This window comes from Lissotriton helveticus, chromosome 9 (genome assembly GCF_964261635.1).
Source record: "Lissotriton helveticus chromosome 9, aLisHel1.1, whole genome shotgun sequence".
NCBI classification, from domain to species: domain Eukaryota; kingdom Metazoa; phylum Chordata; class Amphibia; order Caudata; family Salamandridae; genus Lissotriton; species Lissotriton helveticus.
The window spans coordinates 184,477,459-184,500,976 of NC_136070.1; the positions used below are offsets into that span (position 1 = coordinate 184,477,459).

General features: G+C 46.1%; 1 protein-coding gene across 1 annotated transcript in view; it reads left to right on the plus strand.

The window, feature by feature from the left end:
• Nucleotides 1-23,518, plus strand: part of ABHD12B (abhydrolase domain containing 12B) — a 257,788-nt gene that overhangs the window by 179,275 nt on the left and 54,995 nt on the right. The window contains exons 8-10 of the mRNA XM_078662023.1: nt 12,124-12,161; nt 14,998-15,077; nt 17,993-18,075. Coding sequence (XP_078518149.1) covers nt 12,124-12,161; nt 14,998-15,077; nt 17,993-18,075 — 201 coding nt within the window. The remainder of the gene's footprint in view (nt 1-12,123; nt 12,162-14,997; nt 15,078-17,992; nt 18,076-23,518) is intronic.

Here is a 23,518-nt window from a genome sequence, read left to right on the forward strand (position 1 = left end):
ATATTAAATTAAATTGTTTTTCTTAATATATAAACATAAACAATCCTGCATAAACTATAACAGATATCATTATTTATTATGTTGTAAGAGTTATTAAAAGTCAGGCATAGAAATAATTTCAATAATTTAATAGTAGTATTTAGAAATTAGATGTCCATTAATTTGTAAATTAAAAAATGTATAAACATATTTCATAATAAACTTAATTCTGTTTTATTTATATGAAAAATAAACATTACATCATTTTTTTATTTATTAATGCTAAAATAAGTTAATTTAATTTAACATTAAGTCAGTGCCTCCATAATTTTCTGTGGGAGGGTGTTGTGGTACCAGTGGTTCGCCATGTGTGATGCTGGAATTTACTCCAGCTTTGAGTTGGTGTACATTTACTGTTTTGGATCATTTTTGGCTATATCAAATATATAGGTGCAGTTTGTGAAGAGCAATGGGCTTACTTTTTTGTGGGTGCATGCACGTCCCTCCCTAAACTGCTCCTCAACCCTCCTTGAACCCCTCCTTACTACTGCCTTAACCCCTCACATTTAGCAGTATTAGAATTTTCCACCCACTTCTCCTTCCCACATTTGCTGCTATAGCCTTGTAGCTCGCCATAGCGGGCTATACGGGACATTAAATGCCCGCTCCAACATTAAAGGGAGCTAAACTTTAATGCCTAGCTACGGAGTGCTATAAGGCTATTAGAACATTCCGTCACGCGAGGGCAGAATGGTCTGCCTCCTGGAGCCTGAGGGGATTGAAATCCCCTCGGCTCCATCAGGTCTTTGTTCACAGCAACAGCAGTGAAGGTTAACATGGGAATCTTGAAGCTCCGGGCTTCTACCTGCCATTAGAAGCCCGGAGCACTCCATGGTTTTCAGTGGAGCTCCCAACCTTCCATTGTTTTAATAATGCATATACCTAGTAAATGTGTGGAAATCTACGCAGTCAGAGATCTTCGTACATAAAAGCTAGGTAAGGTGGATGAACCTCCACATTTAAGTTAGTGTATAACATTTTGTTGTGCATTAGTAGTAGTACTGTAATACTGCCAAACATACTACAAAATGCTGTTTGGGAATAGGCCCCTAAATAAGAAAAAAACTGCTATTTCCACCTTTTCCATGAACAGGAGCAGCACCATAGCACCGTACTTTTTTGTAGTGGATCAAACTGCTTGTTGCAATTTTATAACTGTAACAGTTTTTAATATAAAATTTAATTCAGGACACAGGTGTTACACAGTATATATGCATGTCAAGGAGATACAAATAGGAACCCAAATGCACTTAATGTAAGGAGTTTTAACCATGCACGCATATCACAGATTTGTGGATGGCAGTATGCAGCTATTCATTAAACCTTCATGTACATCGCTGATGTTTTGTGAAAACAATTCTGGTATTTGTTCATTGCGTGCACATCACAGATATGTTGTCAATGACGTGCAGTATTGTGCACAACACAGATTCTAAATGATTAACCCCTTGGCTGCGGGGCACATTCCCCTGCTGTGCTGGGGGGCGCACACAGCGCCCCAGTGCTCGTGACGAGCTCAGCTCGTCATGAGCCACGGTTCTCGTGTGCTCATGATGAGCTGAGCTCGTCACGACCACGCCCGTTTAATGGAACGCTCAGCACAGCAGAGGAATTAGCCCCGCATGTGAGCGTTCCAACGGTCATGACGAGCTGAGCTCGTCACGACCACGCCCGTTTAATGGAACGCTCAGCACAGCAGAGGAATTAGCCCCGCATGTGAGCGTTCCAACGGTCATGACGAGCTCAGCTCGTCATGAGCACACAGGAACCATGGCTCATGACGAGCTGAGCTCGTCATGAGCATGGGAGGGCTTAAAAGCTGGCAGTCGATTGAATCCACTTGTTGGTCATGAATGAGACAGGTTATTGGGCGTTGCTGATTGTCGTTCCACCTACTGAGAGAAAAACGCATGTGCAACACTGAAGAATATATCAGGGGTGTTTCACGTTGATTAAACTTGAAAACTCCTGGCCCACAGCCAGATGTCCTGGCAGCGTGAGTCGATTTTAATTTAGCTAAATAAATACAGTTTTTGCCAGTTGACACAGGAGAAGGTGTAGAGCACAGCAATGCTTCTCTTCCCAGTCGAATACCAAGACTTTGCATACTGGTGTGGTAGGCAAATGAAAAGTCTGTGGAGGGATGAATGGTCACAGCTTACCTCCGTACACCACGGAGGGTAACAACTGAGGAGGGAGATAGCAGAGGAATTGAAGGGAGGGAGGAAACTAGGGGAACAGGAAAAAAAGAAAAACTGTCAAAAACTCTTTCATATATATGTAAACTGAAAACTGAATGGGTCGATGATCCTCAGTTACCTAGAAGATGGCACGTATTAAAGATCTGAACTATGAATGTGATTGGGCTCAAGGAGATGCAGCTCCTTATTTCAATACTTAAGAATACCCCAGAACCTAACTATGAAACATATCAAGGGGTAAACAAGCTGTTGTCATAATAAAAATCAGAAATGGAACAGGTTATTAAGAATTTGCCGGTAGGCAGACACCTGGCCCGCATGGTTTTGAATCTGAAACTTAAAGAAAAAAATGAAACTTTCGTTCCTCACTTATGACATTTTTAATACAATTTACATCTCAGGTATAGCCACAACACTTAGAAGGAAGACCTCTTGTGCATTTCTTACAAAGTTCAAAAGAATTTGTAACATAGTGGTACATACGGGCCCGTAATGCTCCTAAACACAGATTACATATCTTAATGAAAATACTGGCTAATCAGCTGACATCTGTGGCCAGGAGGGTGTGGCACCAGATCAACCAGCCTTTATTCCTGTACAAAACTGGCAGCCCAAAATATTTCATATTGAAAGACGTTTTATATTTCTATGGCTATAAATGAAAAGGTGTCATTACCTTCTTGGATAACAAGAAAGCATTTGACCCGATCAACTGGAAATTCTTGTGGACCATTCTGAAGAAAATGAGAATCCCGTTCCAGTTCATCAGGTCATTATCTCGCTTACACACCAGTGTTTGGACTCATCCTATAATACACGGCATTCTGGAGGAAAAGATTTATCATTATTGTGGAACTAGTCAGGGATGTCCGCTATCCCCATTGTTTGTGCTCTTTATAGAGTTTGTTGCGGTTAAAAGAATGGCTAATTCCAAAAAGAAAAACCCAGTTCAGTTATGTTCAAATAACTATCCCCTGAAGAGAAAATGGGTTTTGCATGTGAAACCCCCACCCACCCGTGTTACCCCTTGGTAGCATGGGATACATTTCCAATTAGGTTCATAATTAGAATCAACATCTTTAAAATTACAGTTCTGCTCGAATGCCTTTTTCTTTTTCAAGCCATCCTATTTTATGTGTCCACATTATTTTTCAAAAAGCTAAATGCAGTGCTAGTGGACTGGAAGAAACTTTGCTGCACACGGTTAGATGGAGCAAGCACTCCCAGAAATAGAGATATAATATGTGGCCACCTGTCCAGATTATCTGAAAAGATTGAACAATGCAGAATGGGCAAATGTGAAGGACATCGTCCTAATGGAAGGTGTGATAGGTGTTGGTATCAAAAGATTCATATTCAAATTTGGCTATCGGAAATGTTAAAAAATGTGATATTTGGGATGCTAGCTATGTTTTTCAGACTTTATGGTGCCATTTCTAAGCAGCAGAAAATTCCTAAATACCACCAATTGACACCATTGTGGCAATAGTATGTGAACCATACTGAGTTAACGTTTAATAGCAAAAATCAGGGATAAAAGCCATAGGAGACTGCATATGATCTTCCTAGTAGAGAAACCTTTTTCAAGTACTTACAACGTTGGGACTGGCTTTTTCTGTCATGGATTCCTAGTAGTTGGAGACAATGCTGTACAAATATGAAAGCAACATGGGAATTACAGTATGTCTGGTGGCAAATTCAGGCTTGTATAATTAAACTGGCTAGCCAAAGGGTGATAAGTGGTGCTAAAACTGCTGGTTATAGTTTTATCGACAGTCCCTATAGCCCCCTTGTCTAACACAGCTTATGTATTGTTCTTTGATTTTGAAGATTAATTGCTAAACAAAATGGAAAGATGAAAAATCTCCCAAAGTGGAGGGTGTTGATGAAGAATATTGCAGGTCAGGAAAGATGTTACTAGGTCAGAATCAAATTATCACCTACAAATGAGTTAGGTGTGGGGACCATACTTCGCAAGGATCACTGATTGTAAGCAAAGTTGGATCTTTGAACAAGGCAGAAAATGAAAGGAGATGAGGGAGCATATGATGCGTCTCTTTATTGAAATAGACAACTAAGATCTAGAGCACCCGATCTGGATGATGGAAAGATGATAAAAGAATTAACATTAAAATCCACACATCCATCGCTATAGTTATTTCACATTTTATTACAGCAGTGTTTTGAGTAGGCATATCTATATTGTTCTATAACTTTAAAACAGAACACTTAGTCAAAGATGAACTGTATTGTAATTCGATAATTTTTGACTTGATACATTTTTTTAAACATTCATCAACTGAATCTCTTGGCTCCTTCACCATAGCGATAATCAAATTTTTTTTTTTTTGTAAATATGTTTTTATTGCAGGAAACAAATAGAATCACATTATTGGCACCTGGCAGGTGATCTATATCAATGTCGGCGGTATTGGTATAATATCTATACATGGCCATTTAGCCCACAACCCGGGGGTCGGGCGGCATGTGTCACTAGTTTTCAGTGAATATCTCCACGTTCCAACAGTGTAAAACAGGTGAAAAAGAATAAGTCACTTCTGCTTTTCCAAACAACCCAAACAAAATACCCTCCCTCCTCCAAACAGTCCCACCCCCCCAGAGGAGTGAATTTCTAGTCTTGATGGTACAGATCTCTGATGGTTGATAGAAGCGATTGGCGCTCTCCTTTCCTCTTTCCCCCTCCCCCCTCCCCTCTCGTCATCGGTAAAATAGTGTACAGTCAAATAGTATGTGATAAGAGACTTAGTCCTCCTTATTGGGTATAACACACCAGTAGCATGTTATCGGGATCTAGGCAGTTCCTCATCGGCACTATCAGAGTCAGTATGTGTGTTATGGTCGCGCAGGGCCTGCACCAATGTCTCCCAAGCTTGCGCTGACTCTAGAGCTCGCTCATCTCGTCGTCGCCTCGCCTGTTGGTACCTCAACGTGCTCTCACTCCCTGCCCACTTGAGAAGTTCATTGCGCCACTTAGTGCCTGTTGGACCAACCCGCCCCTTCCAGTGTCTGGTGATTTTCCGTTTGGCCAGGAGCAACCCTAAATCGATAAATTTGCTAGAAATCTTATTTTTGGGGGTATGTGGAAACCAATGTAGAATCCCTACAGCTGCATCTATCTGCAACGATCTCTCAGTCACTTCGGATAACGTGTCTCCCACAAACACCCAGTAGGAGGTCAACACAGGGCAGGACCATAGCATGTGAAAAAGGTCCGCTCCGGATGTCCTGCATCTAGGGAAGGCCGCCTCCTCCAGGGCGAAATATTTCTGTAGTTTCTCCGGGGTCAGATAGGCTCTATGCAATATATAGAAGTAGACCAGTTGGAATCGGGCACTACGCGTGCCCTTCCAGGCCCGACGCAGCAGCTGGGCCCACGTGGCTTCCGGGATTTCCTTCCCTATGTCAATCTCCCAGCGGGTCTTAAGCACCGCTAGGGGGGTCAGTCTCTCATCGATCATCCTGGAATACAAGCATGACACTGCTTTAACCGTTCCCGCGGACATCATGACGTACTGGCACGCCGCCGACAGCTGTGGTTCTTCAAGACCAGTTTTCCAGTGTGCCTGAAGTGCCCTCGTGACCGCCGCGTGGAGCAGAAAATCGCCCCTAGGGACGTCGTAGCGGTCCAGAAGCGCCTGGAAGGGCAGTAACGCCCCGTCTTCATAGAGGTGACCTAGGGTCTGTATACCCATCTCCTCCCAAACTCCCAGACGAGACCAGTCACCGCCATGGGGCAATGCAGTGAGCATTCCCAACGGGATCTCCGGGGCCTAAGGCCGCGGTCTTCCTAGTTTGCGATGTACTCGATTCCAGCACGAGCGTATGGTGCGTTCCTCCTGGGTGAGGTCCCTCAAATCGAGCCTCTGTTGCAGCGCAATATATGATAAGACATGTCTGGGTATGCCATTGCTCTGTGTCTCCTCCGGGCCCCGACACTCTCGCGCCACCTCCTGGGTATAGGTCTGTAGCTGGGCAGCCAAATAGTACGTTTCAAAGTTGGGCGCCGCCAGCCCCCCCTCCGCCTTTGGTCTCAGTAAGGTCCTGAGCGCCACTCTGCGGCGGCCCGAGCCCCACAGGAACGCCACTATCATAGAATCCAGGCCCTGAAAGCTAGATCTAGGGAACCAGATCGGAAGTGTCCGGAAGTAGTACAGCAGGCGGGGTAGCGCCACCATCTTCAATAGTGCTATTCGCCCCGCCACTGAAAGGGGTAGGGTGGACCAAAAGGACATGCTACCCTTAAGCGCCCGGATGCCTCTGGAGATGTTGCCCTCGAGTGTGTCAGCAGGGCGATGGTAAACATGCACCCCCAAGTACTTAAAACAAACAGGCTCCCATTTGATCTCCCTGTGAATGTCCGGCTGGGGACTATCGCTGTGGACCGGAAACAGGCAGGTCTTAGCCCAGTTTACCCGAAGCCCCGACACCTCACCAAAAGCTGTGAGCACTGAATCAGCTCCGGTTAGGGCCGTCCTAGCGTCTTCAAGGAAAAGCAGTAGGTCGTCAGCATATAGGGAAATGTACTGGTGACCCGACGCAGACTGCAACCCCCTGTAATGGGCCCCCGTGCGGATCGATATAGCCAGCGGTTCTACTGCAAGGGCGAATAGCAATGGGGATAGCGAGCAGCCTTGTCTCGTGCCTCGTTCTACGGGGTATCGTTGAGAAATCAGCGGGCCCAATTTCACCCTAGCCACCGCCGAGGCATATAATACCGTGGTCCATCTCAGGAATCCCTCACCCAGGCCAAACCGCTCAAGGACCCTGTGGAGATAGATCCACTCCAGACTGTCGAAGGCTTTCTCTAGGTCTATCGAGAGGATCATGGGGTCTGGAGCATCTGTGTGATCACCCTCCAATAGTCTAAACAAGCGCCGGAGGTTCATCGTAGTATTACGCCCGGGGATGAAGCCCGCCTGGTCGGTATGTACCAGAGAGCCCATATGCTCCAGCAGTCGTGCGGCTAATATGCTGCTCAAGATCTTATAGTCGACTGTGAGCATTGAGAGCGGTCTATAAGACGTTGGCTCTGCGCCCTCGCGATCGGGTTTAAGTAGAGGTATCACCAGGGCCTCTCGCATCGAGCCCGGTAGGCGTCCCAGGGTCTTCGCTTCCTTGTAAACCCGCAGAAGCTTGGGGGCCAGGAGCTCTATGTATGTGGAATAAAACTCCACTGGGAGGCCATCAAGGCCCGGCGTTTTATTTCGCGCCATCTTTTTTATGGCGCTTCTGATCTCTCCCAGCTCCACATCGCGTCCCAAGTCCTTTGCCTGTTCTGGTTCCAGAGTGGGGATCGGCAGATCGCGCAGGAAAGCGTCCGTTGGAGTAGTGTCCGGCGGTAATCGACTGCGATACAGCAGCTTATAGTAACTCCAGAAGCAGTTAAGGATCTCGGGCTGAGTATAGACCTCCCTGTTCTCCGCAGTACGCATGGCCACAGTGGGCGAGGTACGTCTCTCGCTGGGTTGGCAAGCCAAGCCAGCAGCGTTCCCGATTTATCGCCCTCAGCCAACGATCTAGTCAGGTAAGCTTTGTGGTCATAGCTTCGCAGTCGCTCAACCTCTACGGCCACCGCCTCCTTTGCCGCCAAGGTCTGTTGTTGGAGCTCCGGGCGGCCAGGGCGGGTAATTTCCAGGTCGCGGAGCACCCGATCAGCCCTAGCCAGATCTTCTAGGATTACTCGACGCACACCAACTCTCTGCGTTATACAATAGCCTCTAACCACAACATTAAAGGCGTCCCATTCTGTAGCTCTCTCATCAGTCGTGCCCTCGTTCATCTCAAAGTATCTCGTGATCTTGTCTTCCAAGTCACTGTGGAACACCTGGTCCTCCAGTAGCTCGGGTCGCAATATCCAGGTCGGCACACAGGGGGTGCCCTGGAGCCACCGGAGATCAATCAATAGCGGATTGTGGTCGGAGATAGTCCTCGTCAGGTATTCAGACCGCACAGCTGAAGAATCCACTTCTCCCGACCCCAGCAGGCCATCTAAAAGCACATGCAACTCGTGCCGGAGAAATGGGAGTAGTCCCGGGTATGCGGGTGTTGGGCCCGCCAGATATCCGTCAGTCCCCACTTAGTCTGCCAGTCTAACCTGCCCTTGGCCACCCGATGGGTCGGGGAGTCCAAAAGGGGAGGATGAGATCTATCCAGGTTAATGTCGACCACCGAATTGAAGTCGCCCCCTAATAAGATGGGTCCTGATAGGTAGTGGGCCAGGGAGCCCGATAACGCAGTCAGAAAGGCGAGCTGGTCCGTGTTAGGCGCGTAAATGAAGCAAATGTTCACATCTCTTCCCCCTAGCCTCCCTGCTAGTGCCACGTACCTCCCCTCCGGATCCACAGTATGACTATCTACCTGTAAGGGTACCCCCGCTTTTATCAATATTAGCGCGCCTCTTGCATAAGCTGAGTACGTGGTGTTGTACACCTGCCCTCGCCATCTACGCTGTAGCGCTAGTCCCTCAGATTTAGTGAGGTGTGTTTCCTGCAGTAGTGCAATCTGTATGCCTCTGCGCACTAGGTAAGCGTGGACTTTATGTCGTCTGGACATGGTGTGCAGACCCCGCACATTCCAGGTGATGCATTTCAGAGTTGAGAGATCAGCCATTGTCCCATGTCGTGTCTTCCTGTCTCTCCGAACATACTACAAGCATGGGCAAGCACCCAGTTAAATCCGTTCCGATGACGAGTTCCCCCCTCAACATCAATAAATCAACTTTCAAACATGAATCCCTCTCCAACCCCCCCAGAACAGGTTCCAAATAGTACCATCTAGTCCCCATCCAAACTGTACCCTCAAAAAAAAACCCTCTTACTAACCTGACGGTAGCCACCGCAGGTGTGCCTTAAGGGCAATATGGGGGCCGAGCGTCGATGTGGGGTCCCCCCACTGCAAGCTGCATTGCGATCGAGCCCTATGTCATCGGGGCCTATGTAGGGAAACCCCGCAACCCTCCTCGCAGTTAGTTATCTAACAGTTCCCCTTATGAGTCCAATCTCCCCCATGCAATCGGCCACCCCCATCCCCAAATCAGAACTGGCTCACCCAAAAGCTTCATTGTTCATAAAGTAGGTCTTCCGCTGTCTCTGGGGTGACCACTGGGAGCTTCACGCTATCTGATTCAGATCCCTCCGTGTCCGAGTGGCCCCCACTCTCTCCAGGCTCCGATTGTGCAGTCCCATGGTCTCCCTGGGGGCCAGATATGGAAGAGACCATCTCCAGCGCACCTCGCGGCTCCGCCGCAGTCTCCACCGTAGAGGAACGAGTAGTCCTGCCTCTGCGATGTCGGAACCTCCTAGGTTTCCGCTGTAGAATGTCCTCCATCGTGGATTGGGAAGAGGTTCCAAAACCATCCTTGCCAGCCCTGTACAATTCAAGCCAACTACACGCATCGTCTGGGGTGTCAAAGAACTTGGTTGAATCGTCTATGATGATGCGGAGTCGTGCCGGAAAAAGTAGGGAATACTGGATGCCCTCAGCACGTAGTTCACGTTTGATGGCCAGGAAGGAGGACCGACGTCTCTGTGTCTCGTAAGTATAGTCCGAGAAAATGTTCACACGGCTGTTGTCCACCTGATAAGGTCCCTTCTGCCTGGCGGACTGTAGTAGGAAGTCTCTGTCGCGGAAATGGAGCAGCCGCGCCACCACCGGACGGGGGGGTCGGCCCTGCAACGGCGGTTTGGCCGGTACTCTGTGTGCACGTTCCAAGGTATAGAAGGGGGACAGCCCCTCCGGCGCCACCACCGTCCGTAGCCAATCTTCTAGAAACGCCACCATGTCCCCACCTTCAATTTTTTCGGGAAGGCCCACTATCCGAATGTTATTCCTCCTGTTGCGCCCTTCTGCATCCTCCGCACGCTTCTCTCGGGCTTCTATTCGGGACAGGGCGTCCTTCACCGTGGCGTCCAAGGTTTTCTGCGTCGGTTCTAGGTGTCGCACTGAACTCTCTACCTCCTTCACCCTGTCCGAAAGCTTGCCGTGGTCAGCCCTAAGCAAACCCAAGCCCGTCGCAACTTGAGCAATGTCTTCTCGGAGGGCCGATCTAGTCTCAGTGATCGCCAGCAGGATTTTGTCAAGTTGCTCTTGAATATGTGGGCTCCCTGGTCCTTCTAGGTGTAGGCGCTCTTCGTTGTCAGGCGGTTCCACGTCGGAGGCGGTCTGGGCGCTTCCCTGAGGTCCCCTCGGTTTACCCATAGCTTTCAGGGTCTTCGGGGGGGTCGCAGCAGGAGCGGTGGACGGTCAAGCCGGGGGTCTCCGCCGATGCGGCGCGGCTGCTGGAAACGGCGTCGCTCCCCGGTCCGCCCCCCTTCGGCTACCAGCAGGCCCCCGAGGAGAGCAGGCCCCCAGTCGGCGGTCAAGGCGAATGTCCACCGGTAGGTCAGTCCGGGACCGTGAGGCAGAGCGCAGCGTCGGCGGCCTAATTACCCCTCTCCTCCTCAGCGTGCTGAGCAGATGTATGTTCTCGGCCCCAGTGTCAGGGGCAGGGGGGTCCCGGACAGGCGCGGAAGAAGCTCGGGGAGTAGCGTGTCCTCAGAGAGCCCCCGGTCCCCACACCGTTAGCCGGCTCCTCAGTTGAGTACCATGGCGCCACGTATTGTGTCCTTGCAGCATGGGGTGGTGAGGGCGCTCCACAGTTCTCCACAGCGACCCCAGAGCGGCTCGCCCTCCATCCAGCCAGGAGCCAGAGCTAGAGCGGCGGGCCGCCGCGGCAACCTCCGTGCAGCAAGGAACGGTCCGCTTCACCCCTCCTCCCCCGCAGCTCCTCAACAACGTCTGTCGGCAGCGGGCCAGGGCTCACCTCGTTCGGCCGCCGGGCGTCTCCAGTCCCCCCAGGGGCCGTTCCTCAGTTGAGCGCCACGGCGCCATGCATTGTGTCCGTGCATCAGGGGGTGGCGAGGGCGCTCCACTGATCTCCCCAGCGACCTTAGAGCGGTCCGCTCTCCACCAAGCCAGGAGCCAGAGCCAGAGCGACGGGCCGCCGCGGCAACCTCCGTGCGGCAAGGAACAGTCCGCGTCACCCCTCCCCCCGCAGCTCCTCAACGTCTTTCGGCAGCGGACCGGGGCACTCCTCGTCCGGCCGCCGGGCGTCTCCAGTCCCCCCAGGGGCCGTTAGGGGGGCAGGCCGTTTGGTGTCCCCCCAGTGGGGGAAGGATCGTCTGTCTTGCTGGGGGTGTCGGGGGCGCCCGTCGCCTCCGGGTCCTCGGCCGTCTCCGAGGTGTTCAGGATGAAGCGGGCACCATCTTGGCTTCCGCCGTGCAGTCCTCCCGATCCGTCCGTTCTCCAGCTCAGAGACCGCCGCGGACCTCCAACCGCGCCGGTCGGTGCTCGGGTCACAGTGGTCTCCTTTGTGGGGTTCGGGTGTCCCAGGGTGCCCCGGGGATCAGGATTATTGATGGCTCGATCGCGGAGCCGAGCCACTAGGCGACCTCCGTCATCGGCGCTCAAGCCACGCCCCCACCATAGCGATAATCATAATGTTCTTTTTACTCTCCAGAACACCGAAAATATCAGTGCAGTAACAGTTTCATGCACTACTCTTATGTAATTAAGTCTTGGAGTGATAACAGTTGCTTTTATCCATGTAAGAGTAATGGAGTGATGTCAATGTGATATTTAATTAAACATGATCTGCCGTCTGCCATACAATTCTGATTCTAGGTACAGCTGAGAGGGAATTTAAAAGGCAGAAAAAGTATAGTTGATCTCACAAAATACGTACAGGCTATTTTGCTGGTCAGATATGGAGAACCCATCCCATACCTAGAAAAAGTTGTAAATTGGTTATTTTTGAAATTATTAAAACATTTTTTTTAGATGTATTGAACTTGTTCTAATCTGAATTGTCACTCTTTCTTCATAGAGTTGCGACCAATGTAGCAAGATCACTAGAAGGAAAAGGTAATTATGAATATGTTTTCGTTCTATAGGATTTAGAAAACATAAACTATGTGTTTATTTTTCATGTCCTTAACAATGACTCCATATAAAATACATTTCACAGCTGTGTTTTGCAACACTGTCTTTGACTGGAGTGTGGGCACTTGATTGAGATATGTGGGCCCGGTGGAGAGAAGACAAATTCTGTAATGGGACGGGAAGTTGTCTTGCCTGATAGTGGCCTTTGTACACCCATGATCTTACTTCTCTCAATATGAACATAATGCCAACACTTGGGTGGACAAGAACGGGTATTGGGAGATATTTAAACCTCCTGATCACTACTAGACTATAGTGTACTCCAGTGGGTGCAGGGGATAGTCAATTGCATCTGAAAGGTATCCCAGCCCTAGAGGAGAATTCCAGCATACTACCCTACTGAAAGAACAGCTAATTGATGGAGGTTGTCAGCGATGGTGGATGATGTTGAGATGACATTGGTTTGAAACTAAGGTCATAAAAGCCACTTATTAATGAAATAGTTAATTTGAGAATGAGGAGTTTGTATCTATGAAAACATTTGGACAGTCGTTACTCAAACCCAGCTACAAAGCAGGAGTGCAGTACAGTATTGGTGAAGAAGAGGTAGGATGGGGAAGTGGGAATAAACGTGGGAAGAGGATGAACTTGAAATGCACATGTATGTGAAGACAAGCATTGGCAAAGCCAATAGGTCTGGCTTGCAGAATAAATGCTACTTACATACGTGCAGGCATAACTACTACATGTCACATTAAGCCAGCCATATTTACTTTTTCAGAGCTTGCAGAGAAGCAGCAAAAATAATTGCTCTCTGTATAGAAACACATATAGGAGAAAATCATTGACTATGACAGTGTAGTGATTGAATGTACTTTTCAGATGTAAAATAGTTCCTCGTGAATTCCAATATAAACTCTTTCTAGAAGACTGAAAGATAATGCAAACGGCCTATAGCATGATATGAGAGGGAAATACTCATCTGAGTGGCGCTAAAGCCCACTATATGTGTACTCTAAGGAATAGCTCATGCGTTTAGCTGCCTGCCAAACCTTTTTTTTTTTAAAGTTCAAAATGCTCCAGTGACTATACTATTAATGAACATATAGATTTGTAGATGGAGATGTTTTTCACAGAGGGGATCTGAGTGACATCAAATAGACAACTAGAGCACCCACAATCATCTCCCCCTGCTTTCAACTTTCATGCAGAGTTAGTGGAGTAACGGAGAGACATACATAACAGAGCCTCTCCTCAGTGTCCCAAATAAACAAAAATACAGGGCCTCCTGCTACCCACACTCGCCGCTCTCAGTAGCTTCCCTACCCTCTTCTCCTGAAGCTATGCTCCTAGCTCTGACAGGCTCTGTGAGAGCCCAACCAGTGTAGCCATAATTTCCTTTAAGACATAGCAAGAGTGAATAGCAGCTTTTGTTCACAACTGTTGCTACGACATGGCAGTGTGATTAGATTTTAATTCAGTTATTTCCGTTAGTGGCTCTCCTCAAAAGCCATGCAGAACAATGGAATCTCCACTGTGATGTGGGAAGGAACAACACATCTAAGTATACATATTACATAGTACATTGTGAGCAATAAATGCAATCTCATAATTATTTATGAGTAATTGCCTACAGCATACCAAGCTTTGGAGGCTCATGTTTCAACACCAACACCAATAGTCACAGTAGTTGGTCAAACTTCACCTAATTCTTTGCAAATCAACTCCATTGCTTTGTATGGTAAAAAACTGTTGACAAGGCGCTGTTTCATGCAGTCGTTTCTACTTTTGGGCCAAGTGTATGGAATCGTCTCACGCCCTATCAGTTGTGCTGAGCTGTTGGTTGTTTTCGTACACGTACAAGTTAAGGGCCCGAAAACAAGTGGGCTATTCAGTCCAGATATTTATAGTTGTCTCCTATTACTGCGTATATCAGCATTCCCAATTTTGCAGTCATTACCAACCTTCCCCCCCAACCCCAGTTTTTGCGCAGGTACATTTCACCCGATGAGATCTGCAAATATTTCCTTGAGGAAAATGCATCATAAATGCCAATATGCGGAATTAAGTTGTCTAACAAAATGGCTCTCATATTCTCCATTTAACAAGTGCCAGCCTCGAAAAATGTGCTATTTCGCATATACGATAGCACCTCCATCTTCAGTGGCACTGGTAACTGGGGCTTTAGTGTTCAGAGCAAGTTCAGGATTATCAGTTGAAAAGAAAGGTATCTGCTACTAGCCCGAATGCTCGGCCTCAGCTCCATCATCTGACTGTGGCAGGGATTTCTACCACCTAAGCAAACATTTGAACAACATCTGACCACCTGAAGCACCTACAACATCATCCATTCACCTCTTTGTAATTGTGGTGCTCTGCATTGTTCAGCATTACCTCTTGATGCATCTTCAGTGGGACGGATGGGTACTGTGAAGTGCTGGTTTCAGGGGTGCTAGCGCTACCCAGGGTAATGTTTACGTTTTTATTGATGATAGCCATGTGCTACTGGCCAATAAGAGATGTTCCTGCCTTAAACACCTAACAAGCTTTAGATGCAGCCAAAGCATAATGGTCACCAGGTTTACACCATATTTGCTATCTACTGTCTCTTAAATAAACTGACAAGATGGTATATTTTCCATTTAACAAGCTCAAAGTCATACTTAGCCTTTTTTATTTTAAATTGTAAAAATAATATTAATTCATTTGTTTTGTTAAATGCCATTCTGAATTTCTTTTTGATGGATTTAAGCATTATATGTACACACTTTGCAAATATGTATGAATAAGAATTTTTTTTTTTCTAATGGCTTGGAAGGAACACCAGCTGATGCAATCATCCTGGAGGCACCATTCACCAACATTCGGGATGCAGTAGCCCATAACCCGTTTGCAAAGGTAAGTGTGGTGTAGTAATTACACTGTCTAATTAGACAGTCCCGTTTCTGAGCCATTGTTACATTTTTTGTTGCCAGGAAATAAGTTGCATTATTAATGTGACCGTTGCAGTTGTAAGTGCCATTGTAAACTGTTTTTGAATGCCTGATTTGTGTTTGGGGTTTATTGTGTGCTTTACAACAACCCTAGGCAAATCTTCTTCTTTTGAATTAGGATTTATAATTATTTTCCAGTGAAGAAACCCAGAGGTTTTCTATTTTTTCTAAGTAGAACATTTGACTAACGGTGAAATTCGAAAAATCTCTGTTTACCTTACCTTTCTCTTTTCGTTAATTCCCTCAATGTCTAACAACCACTGAACTTAGATGTTAGGTTTCATGAACAGACTATAGCTGTAAAATCAAAAACAATTTTAAACTAAAAAAAGTGCTACTAATATTCTGACTCATTGAGACATCGGTACTGTAAATGTAACAAGCATTGCTAATGCCACTAGATCTTGTTTCTAACTGAAAGTGCCTCTTTAGTCCCTGATGCATTAAGGCACTGAATAAACCATCATACATACACTGTATCTCTCAGACTGGCACTCATTCCTCCCTTCATTTGCCCACTGACTCACTTATGTGTCCACAGTAAATAAAACACAAACAAACTCAACAAGCATATGTAAGATAAATGAAAAGAATAAAGGTACAAAAAAACTAACATATGCCACTACCAAATTATGGCTGGTTTGTGATTGTAAGAAAAGATAGAATAACACAGGCCTATTTGACATAATCTTGCCCCTAGTGTACTATTATTTTAGAGTTCAAATATGGCCACCACATTAGAAGCAAAGTGTTTGCCATCTTGAAACAGTAAAACAATAATACACAATGAACAGTGCTAATCAAGAACCACTATTCAATGGAATAGATTAGGTCTAAATCTTGAAAGGAGGAAATTCTGAGTGTGCTGGGTATTAAATAGCAAATATGACTGCGCACCTTCAGCAGGGGCCAGCGAAATATAAGATATAACTATGTCCCACCTTGTTGCCCCAAACTTTGCATAACACAAATCCCTCAGTGACCTTTTAGTGAAAGAGAGAAGGGATGAGGGATTTTCAAACAGCTCTGGTCTAGACTAGGCCAGAGCCAAGTCCCTAATCTCCCTCAGCCAAGGAATATCAAGGGCCCGGTCCAATGTCAGGCAATCTTCAATGATCACTCGGTTTAATAGCATGGCTTCATTAGTTGAAACACAGCGCCACAACATAACGGGTCAGGTCCGTATTTTGTCTTTTACAGGAATTAATCTCATCTCATTAACCCCTTGGCTGCGGCGGTAATTCCTCCGCAGCGCTAGGGGGGAGGAGGGCCGCGCAGCGCCGCCATGCTCGTGACGGAACCACTCCATCACGAGCCTCGGGCGTGCTGTGCTTGTGACGGAGTGGTTCCGTCACGGCCCTGCCCGCTCAATAGAACGCACCGCGCAGGCACGAACCACTCCGTCACCAGCACAGCGCGTCCGTGGCTGGTGACTGAGTGGTTCCGTCACCAGCATCGACGGTGTTAAGACAAATAAAAATGGCAATGCATGGAGAGAGGGAGAGCACATGATGGGCAAACCTATTTTCGGAAATCTGTAACCTGGTAACTTTATTAAAGTCCAAGACCCCAGCACCATTTCACTAGGTGGATCGCTAACATGTGATGCACTGGTCTTTTTCCTAGGTCGGCAACAAATCGAAAGAGGGCGTTTAGACTCCCTGCAAGCTCTGTTTCTGGTTTCCAACTGATAGTGCCAAGACCTATAGTTATTAACGACTAGACTCCGATAACTGAAATTGTTCGTGGTCTAGATCGATTTAAAATGCTGAAACATTTTTGTGTTCAATTTTACCTCACGTTTAGCACTATAAGACATAGGAAATGTTGTACTAATGTTAACTTTAAAATCCAGCCATTCCATGTTGGCTGAGAAACGGTCTAAAAGTTCCCGCAGCACAAGGGGGCTGTGCCCCGTAAGTACAGCGTTATCTGCATACAGAAGTGCTGGAATAGGACACTGTCAGTATAATCTGGGAAGATGTCTTGTGAGTGGCACAGCACATGCTCCAGAGTTCTTTGCTCAAAATATGCAAAATAATGGGACCCACCTACAGTCATTTGGGGATCTCCTCCTCTACCTCCCATCTCCACCAAAGTCACCCGCCCCACCCTCAGCTCAGCCAGCTTCGCCTCAAAGGTAGATGACTTTCCCAACTTTGCCAAGGCCTAACCGAAGTCGAGGGCACCAAAAGTATACCTTGGCCCGGGATCTGAAATATTAAGCATGGCACAGGCCCTAGTCAGAAATTACCTTATTCAGATCATATTATCTGTATTCCATTAATTTGATCTGCTAACATTTACCATTCAATCATTCAAATTGATGAGATTACTTTTTTCCCAGCAAGGGAACACTGTTCAACATATCTGTCAATATATATATGCATTCTAGAAACACATACAGTGTTTAGACGTCCTTTCCATATGTTTATTTTTCACTACCACTTTCGAAATGTGTACTCTTGAGAGTTGCACATGGGAGACACACACATTCTGACCCCCCCCCCCACCCAATGTCAGCCCATCCAACCATGCCTTACTTAGACTAACACGTATGGTAATTTGTTAAAGGAAACATGGCTTTTTAAAAGCGAGTACATACAGAGTTACTGACGCATTTGAAGAAGAGAGTGTAAAAAAAGTGGGTGGAGTCACTCACATAGCAATCTCTTTAAACATATTTTTATTACTGTAGCTGTCTGTGCCATTTGAGAAAATACATGTTTTACTTATTTATTATGAAACAAATATAGAGTATAATGTTTCCTATGGCCCGTATGGAACTAACAATGTTCTTTGTCAAACATTTTTCCTTAGCTTTATCGATTTTTTCCTGGATTTGAATATTTTTTTCTCGAAATACCTGCACTGAACAACATTACTTTCCCTAATGATGAAAAGTAAGTTAAGCACAACTTGGTTTTTTCCCATTAATTCATTACATGTACTCTTCAATCTATGCACAGAACTAACATGAGGGCTTTTAAAGAATTATATGTTGGAACCAAATGTTATCATCACCACCAGTTAGATTTTATTCGGGTTAGATATCATTATAAATTAGTCTTGGTATATCTTTAAAATACATATAAAACCTATATTGATATAATCATTATTAGGGATACACTATACAATTCTCTTCCTTAAGAACAAATTACTATGAGAATTTTAAACTTTAAGCAAATTTTAATATGTTTAATATTAGAATTGGATATCTCCCTAAAGTAAGATATTGGATAACATTTGGCACAGGTAAACAAGTATGATCCATCACAAGTTGAGATGTGTCAGTGCTGTGCATTTTGTCGATCTTAACGACGCCACAGGGTGGTTGCCAGGTCCCATGTTCTTTATGTTGGTTGCCTGAACCTATGTTCTGTAATGCTGGTGTAAAAAATGTGGAATCCACGAACACAAACAAAAGCAGATGTGTCTGATATCTGAATTTGTTTGAAAAACAAACCAATTCAATTGTACTTAAAACAATGATAGAATGTAGGAGTTATAAAAGGTTGGTGTTTGGTTGGTGTAAGGATCATAAAGTGATTTATGACTTTCCACAACCGGGATAACTAGTTCGAGTTAATGAGGCATAGACCTTTATAAAGGTTGCAGGCTAAAGTTCAGGTCTGTGCAAGGACCATAACTGGAATTTTCATTTCTCCTGAGTGAGTAAAAACGGTTCAATTGAATTGAGTAGCAACTAATTATGACCTGACCTTTTAACATTGAATCGTGCAATTTCCTTGTTAAACTAGGTGTTGTTACTGCAAAATGGTGCTAATTTCATCAACTTTTGAAGGATGGAAGCCTGAGTTTTACCTGCCCAAAGTGAAACCCTTGACCTGCAGGTTAATAGTTGTTACGATTATCCAACTCAGACCCTTGTTACGAGTTGTCTGAGATTTGGTGCAGGAAATCAGGGGGGGGCATAATCTACAAGTCTGGGCCCTTCCTACCCTGACCAAATTCTGGCTATTCTGAGCATTCTCTATGGGTGGAGAGTAACAGCACAGACCGAGAAAATGCCTGGTCATTTACATACTTCTTCCCCCATTATTCCCCACCAGCTTTGACCAGGTAGAAAGTGTCACTGGACAGGATCTGTTGAAGAGTTGTTGGGGGAGCTGTGGGGCCATGGGTTCAGGTCATCTGTCTGTGGAAAAGTAAATTTTGCCATGTTCTGTGTCCCTACGCCTCATCCATCATATGTTATGTGTGCATGATCAATATGCATATGTTATTCCCCATTTCTAATTAAAGACGCAATTACAGTTGTGTCCACCTCTAGTATGTTAGTTTCCAGTCCTCGTGAATACTACGAATATCAGGCCTATGTAAGTAATGTTGCCACGTTTCTCAGTGTGCACGTTATTCAATTATAAAGTCCCCGTTTCCAGGCCTCAAAAAGGGCCCGGACCACAGATTCAGCTCCTGTCTCCTGAAAGCCTCGCTAAGGAGCGATACAGCCCCCACCTGTATCCTCGACCCTTCACTTACTTCCTGCCTCGCAGTGCCCGGTGCACCCCGGCTCTGCCTCTGAGTCTGCCAAAAGTATGTTATAGTTCCAGCTATCAGTTCAGTCCTCCTCCTCTGCATTCCTAAGCTACTGAACTGCATCAATAGTTTCCGTCATTGTCTAGCCTTCTCGTCTCCATGTTAGAGAAATACTGTATTTAATGGTCATTTAATATTCTTCATCACGCACTACATGTAGAATAATGCATGGTCCAGTCTTAGAATCAAGTTAGCTTTTCCCCTCATGACTTCTAGTTTATATCAACATGTTCCCTAAACATTAGATACCAGATAGGGTTTAGGTACATGTCGCTCCGACCCTTCAGACTTTAGTCTCTGCTCCTAGCACAGAGTTCGTAGCCCCCAGCTTCTCCTAGTAACACGTCATTGTCAGTTTTCGCGCACCATTAGGTTAGAGGTCCCGGCTCCTTAGGTAGCCCCCTCTTAAGTTTCCGCCCATTCATGACATATTCTGTTACGTTTGCACCACATGTCTATGTATACGCCCAGTTACACCTCTTCTTACTGTTATCTCTCGCGACTGCTACGCGTCACGCCTCCTACTCCACCTACTGTTACGCCTACTGCAATGTAATGCTATGTGTTTGCGCTATGTATATAAATCAATGTTTTGTTATTGAATGTTAGCGCGCTCATCCCAGACCAAGCCCCGGCAGCTGCTGGGCCCCAGTTGTCCTGCTGGGCCTTATTGTCCTATTCCCATGCAGGTTGTCCTGATCCTGTCCTTATGCTGTAATAAACCTGCAGAAACTCCTACTACCTCGAATCTTGACTCTTATTTATTGAGCTATCTGTTATGCTATAAGTCTAGTCAAAAATAGGGTATTATTTATTTATTTACCACATAATGGCGCCCGAATAGGGACTTGCCCTTTCCCCACGCGTCGGTGAAGCCACGCCGACCCCCTGACCCTCTGCAGTCGTGACGGAACCATATTGGCCAAGTGCAGATATTTCTGCTTCAAGTATCCCTCAGGCCCACGGAGGAGACGGAGGAGGCGGTCCAGCATCCGAACGAGACGGTGGAGGAACGCGGCGAGTCCCGACCAGAGCCCAAGCCGAGAGTCCAAGGTCCGAGGTATCCGGAGGCCCACCCGTAACTGAAGTCCGAAGTCCGAAGTCCGTCGTAGTCCAGTCCCGTCCGAGGCCTTCCGTTCCGTGCTGCCCGGTGAGTACCATTGCTGGGGTAGTGTCTAGACAGGGTCAGTCTAAATTGACTCCTGGTCCGTGGGTTGGTGGTACCCAAGCCCACAAACGAAGTGTTCACCTAGGTGGATACGGGTCTTGATGCGTTCCTTTATGGGACCGGTATGTTCCGTACTGTTACAGCAGTGCATCCAGTAACTCTAGTCTGTTCCGTTCTCGAGAATTCTGTTCTGTTTCTGTTTCCAGTATTTTCAGGTAGTATTCTGTTCGAACTGTTATGTTATGATATTGTTTAATGTATTTCCAATGTCGTGGTATGCCTGAATTGTTTTCCCAATTGTTATTGTTTTTCGTGTATTGTATTGTGTTCCGATTCAAGTTTAGAATGCCGCTCTTTTCCAAGTTACGTCAGTTAAAAACTAGAAAGGGTCTGCTGGAAGCAGCAGTTCCTGTTCCGCCTAGGGACAGTCCAGGTCACTTTATGTATCAGAAACATGGCATAAGCGCCATATTGTATCTAGATTTATGGGTAGAGTATACCAAACAGTTAGAAGAAAAGTATAGATGGCCCGTATCGGGTACATGGGATGCCGAATGTATCATGCGAGTAGAAGAAGCATTATGGAAAAAGAAAGCCAGACAGTCACAGAAAGATGCCATCGAGTTATGGCGTAAGGAAGCGCATAGAAGAACGGAAAAGGAAGTCAGAAAGTCAGAGTTAAGTAGAGAATCCCAAGAACGAGCCCAAGAAAGAGAATTAATCGAGATAGGTGAACAAGTCAAAGTCGAACAGTCAGACAGACAGAGGCATGCCCTTATTAAGGGTATGTACCCTCTCCTTGCCGAAGGCTTGCCAAAAGCGACCCCAGAGGCACCCAGTAATTTCCCGCCACCATTAGTTCCGACCAAGCTACGTCACCAACCGACCGCAGCTGATATTTTTATTTCGTCCTATTTGGACGACACAGTTCCAGAATATGCAAATCCAGTTCGCGCTCCACCTGTCCCTGTACATCAGGCATTTCCCGTTCCTCCAGACACCGGAGTACCTGTTACGGTACCCCCGGGTCAGCCTGTCATACAAGTTCAGCCCACGTTACAATTACCGACCCTGCAAGCACGAAGAATGTCAGTCGACGATTCCAGTCTAGGGGCCGCAGGAGGAGGTCCTCCTCAAACCCCACCGCCACACAAGCGTCTATCAGCACTTGAATTACATGCTCAAGCATCACAACGTACTCCTAAAAGTAATAAGTCTGTTACAGAAATCAGACAAGCCCTTGCCGAATGTGTCTATGACACAGTCCCAGGCGAGTATAATATGGTTTTATATTCCGTACGCGTAAGAAGGGTGACCGAGTATCTAGTCACCTTACCAAATATGAAAGAAGATCTAGACAGAATATATCGTTTCATCCGTACAGGGGATGATCCAGAAAGTATTGGCGAGATTATGTCTCAAAGGAAAGCCGAGATTCAGCTCATGGTGTTAAAGTTCCTGATCAATTGTCTAATAAGAGAACAAGATTATCCGTCTAAAGATCCCGCCGAAATGAGAATCTTAACAAGGTGGAGTGATAATATAGCCGAGGGTAAGCACAAGACCATTAGTGCCATGGAAAGTATGTACAAGAAAATTCGTAAAGAAATAATAAGGTTACACGAACAGCGTAAAGCAGCACAAGTAAGCGAGAAAGAAAGTATCTCTGATCCTGAAGAGGAAGACGAGAATCCCGCCAGAATAGCGTATGTAGGAAAATCCAGATTTCCAGATCGCCATTTACGTCCAGAACCTAAGTCTATTTTTCATCATCCAGCACCAGAACAAAGCTCTTTAGAACAAGTATTTCAAGCTACCGATCACATTCTGAAATCACGAGTCGGATATAGCGAATTAAGTACCATGCACGAACAAGAACTAGCCCGATCAGCAGTCCGATGGATTACTGATTCTACCACTTTTCCAGACGAAATAGTGGCACAAATGTTTCTGAAACTGCCCCCAGCCGAGCAACGACTGGTGGGTATGTATATGATCCAGCACCTCATTACCCTGTATGAGGGTCAACATTCTGATCCAGGCCCGTTACATGATATCCTGAACGAGTTACTCCAGTACAGATGGAGAGGTCTAGGTACCGATTTAATTAGTGTCATTCTAGAACAGCGCCACAAGTATAGAACGTTCCTGAACCCGCATTTTGTTCATGTCTCACCCCCAGAAAGTAAACCATTCTACATAGACAGACAGAATCCGCTACGAGAAGTCCACCCAGTCCAAGGGGCGGGTGGCGTAATGCAACGAGTGTTTGTATACACTCCGATATCAAAGATGGAACTTCTTGAAATGAAGAAATTAATCCCCTGTCACGACAAAGATCCAGCAGGGTTCCATAGAGAATTAAAAGACATGCTCCGTATGGGAGAATACACTTACCCAGATATCATTAAAATGTTAAAGGTCCTGCTACCCGCAGGGGTGTATGAAAAGTTAAAGGAAAAAGAATGGGAGGTGGGAGAGAAAAAGATCGATTGGGCAGCTCTAGAAGCTGAAGACAAGGCACGAGTACCAGGTACCGGTCTTGGAGATAAATGTAAAGAATTACCAGAATTATTGATTCAAGTTTTACCCAGATTATTGACAACTAGGAAAGAAGA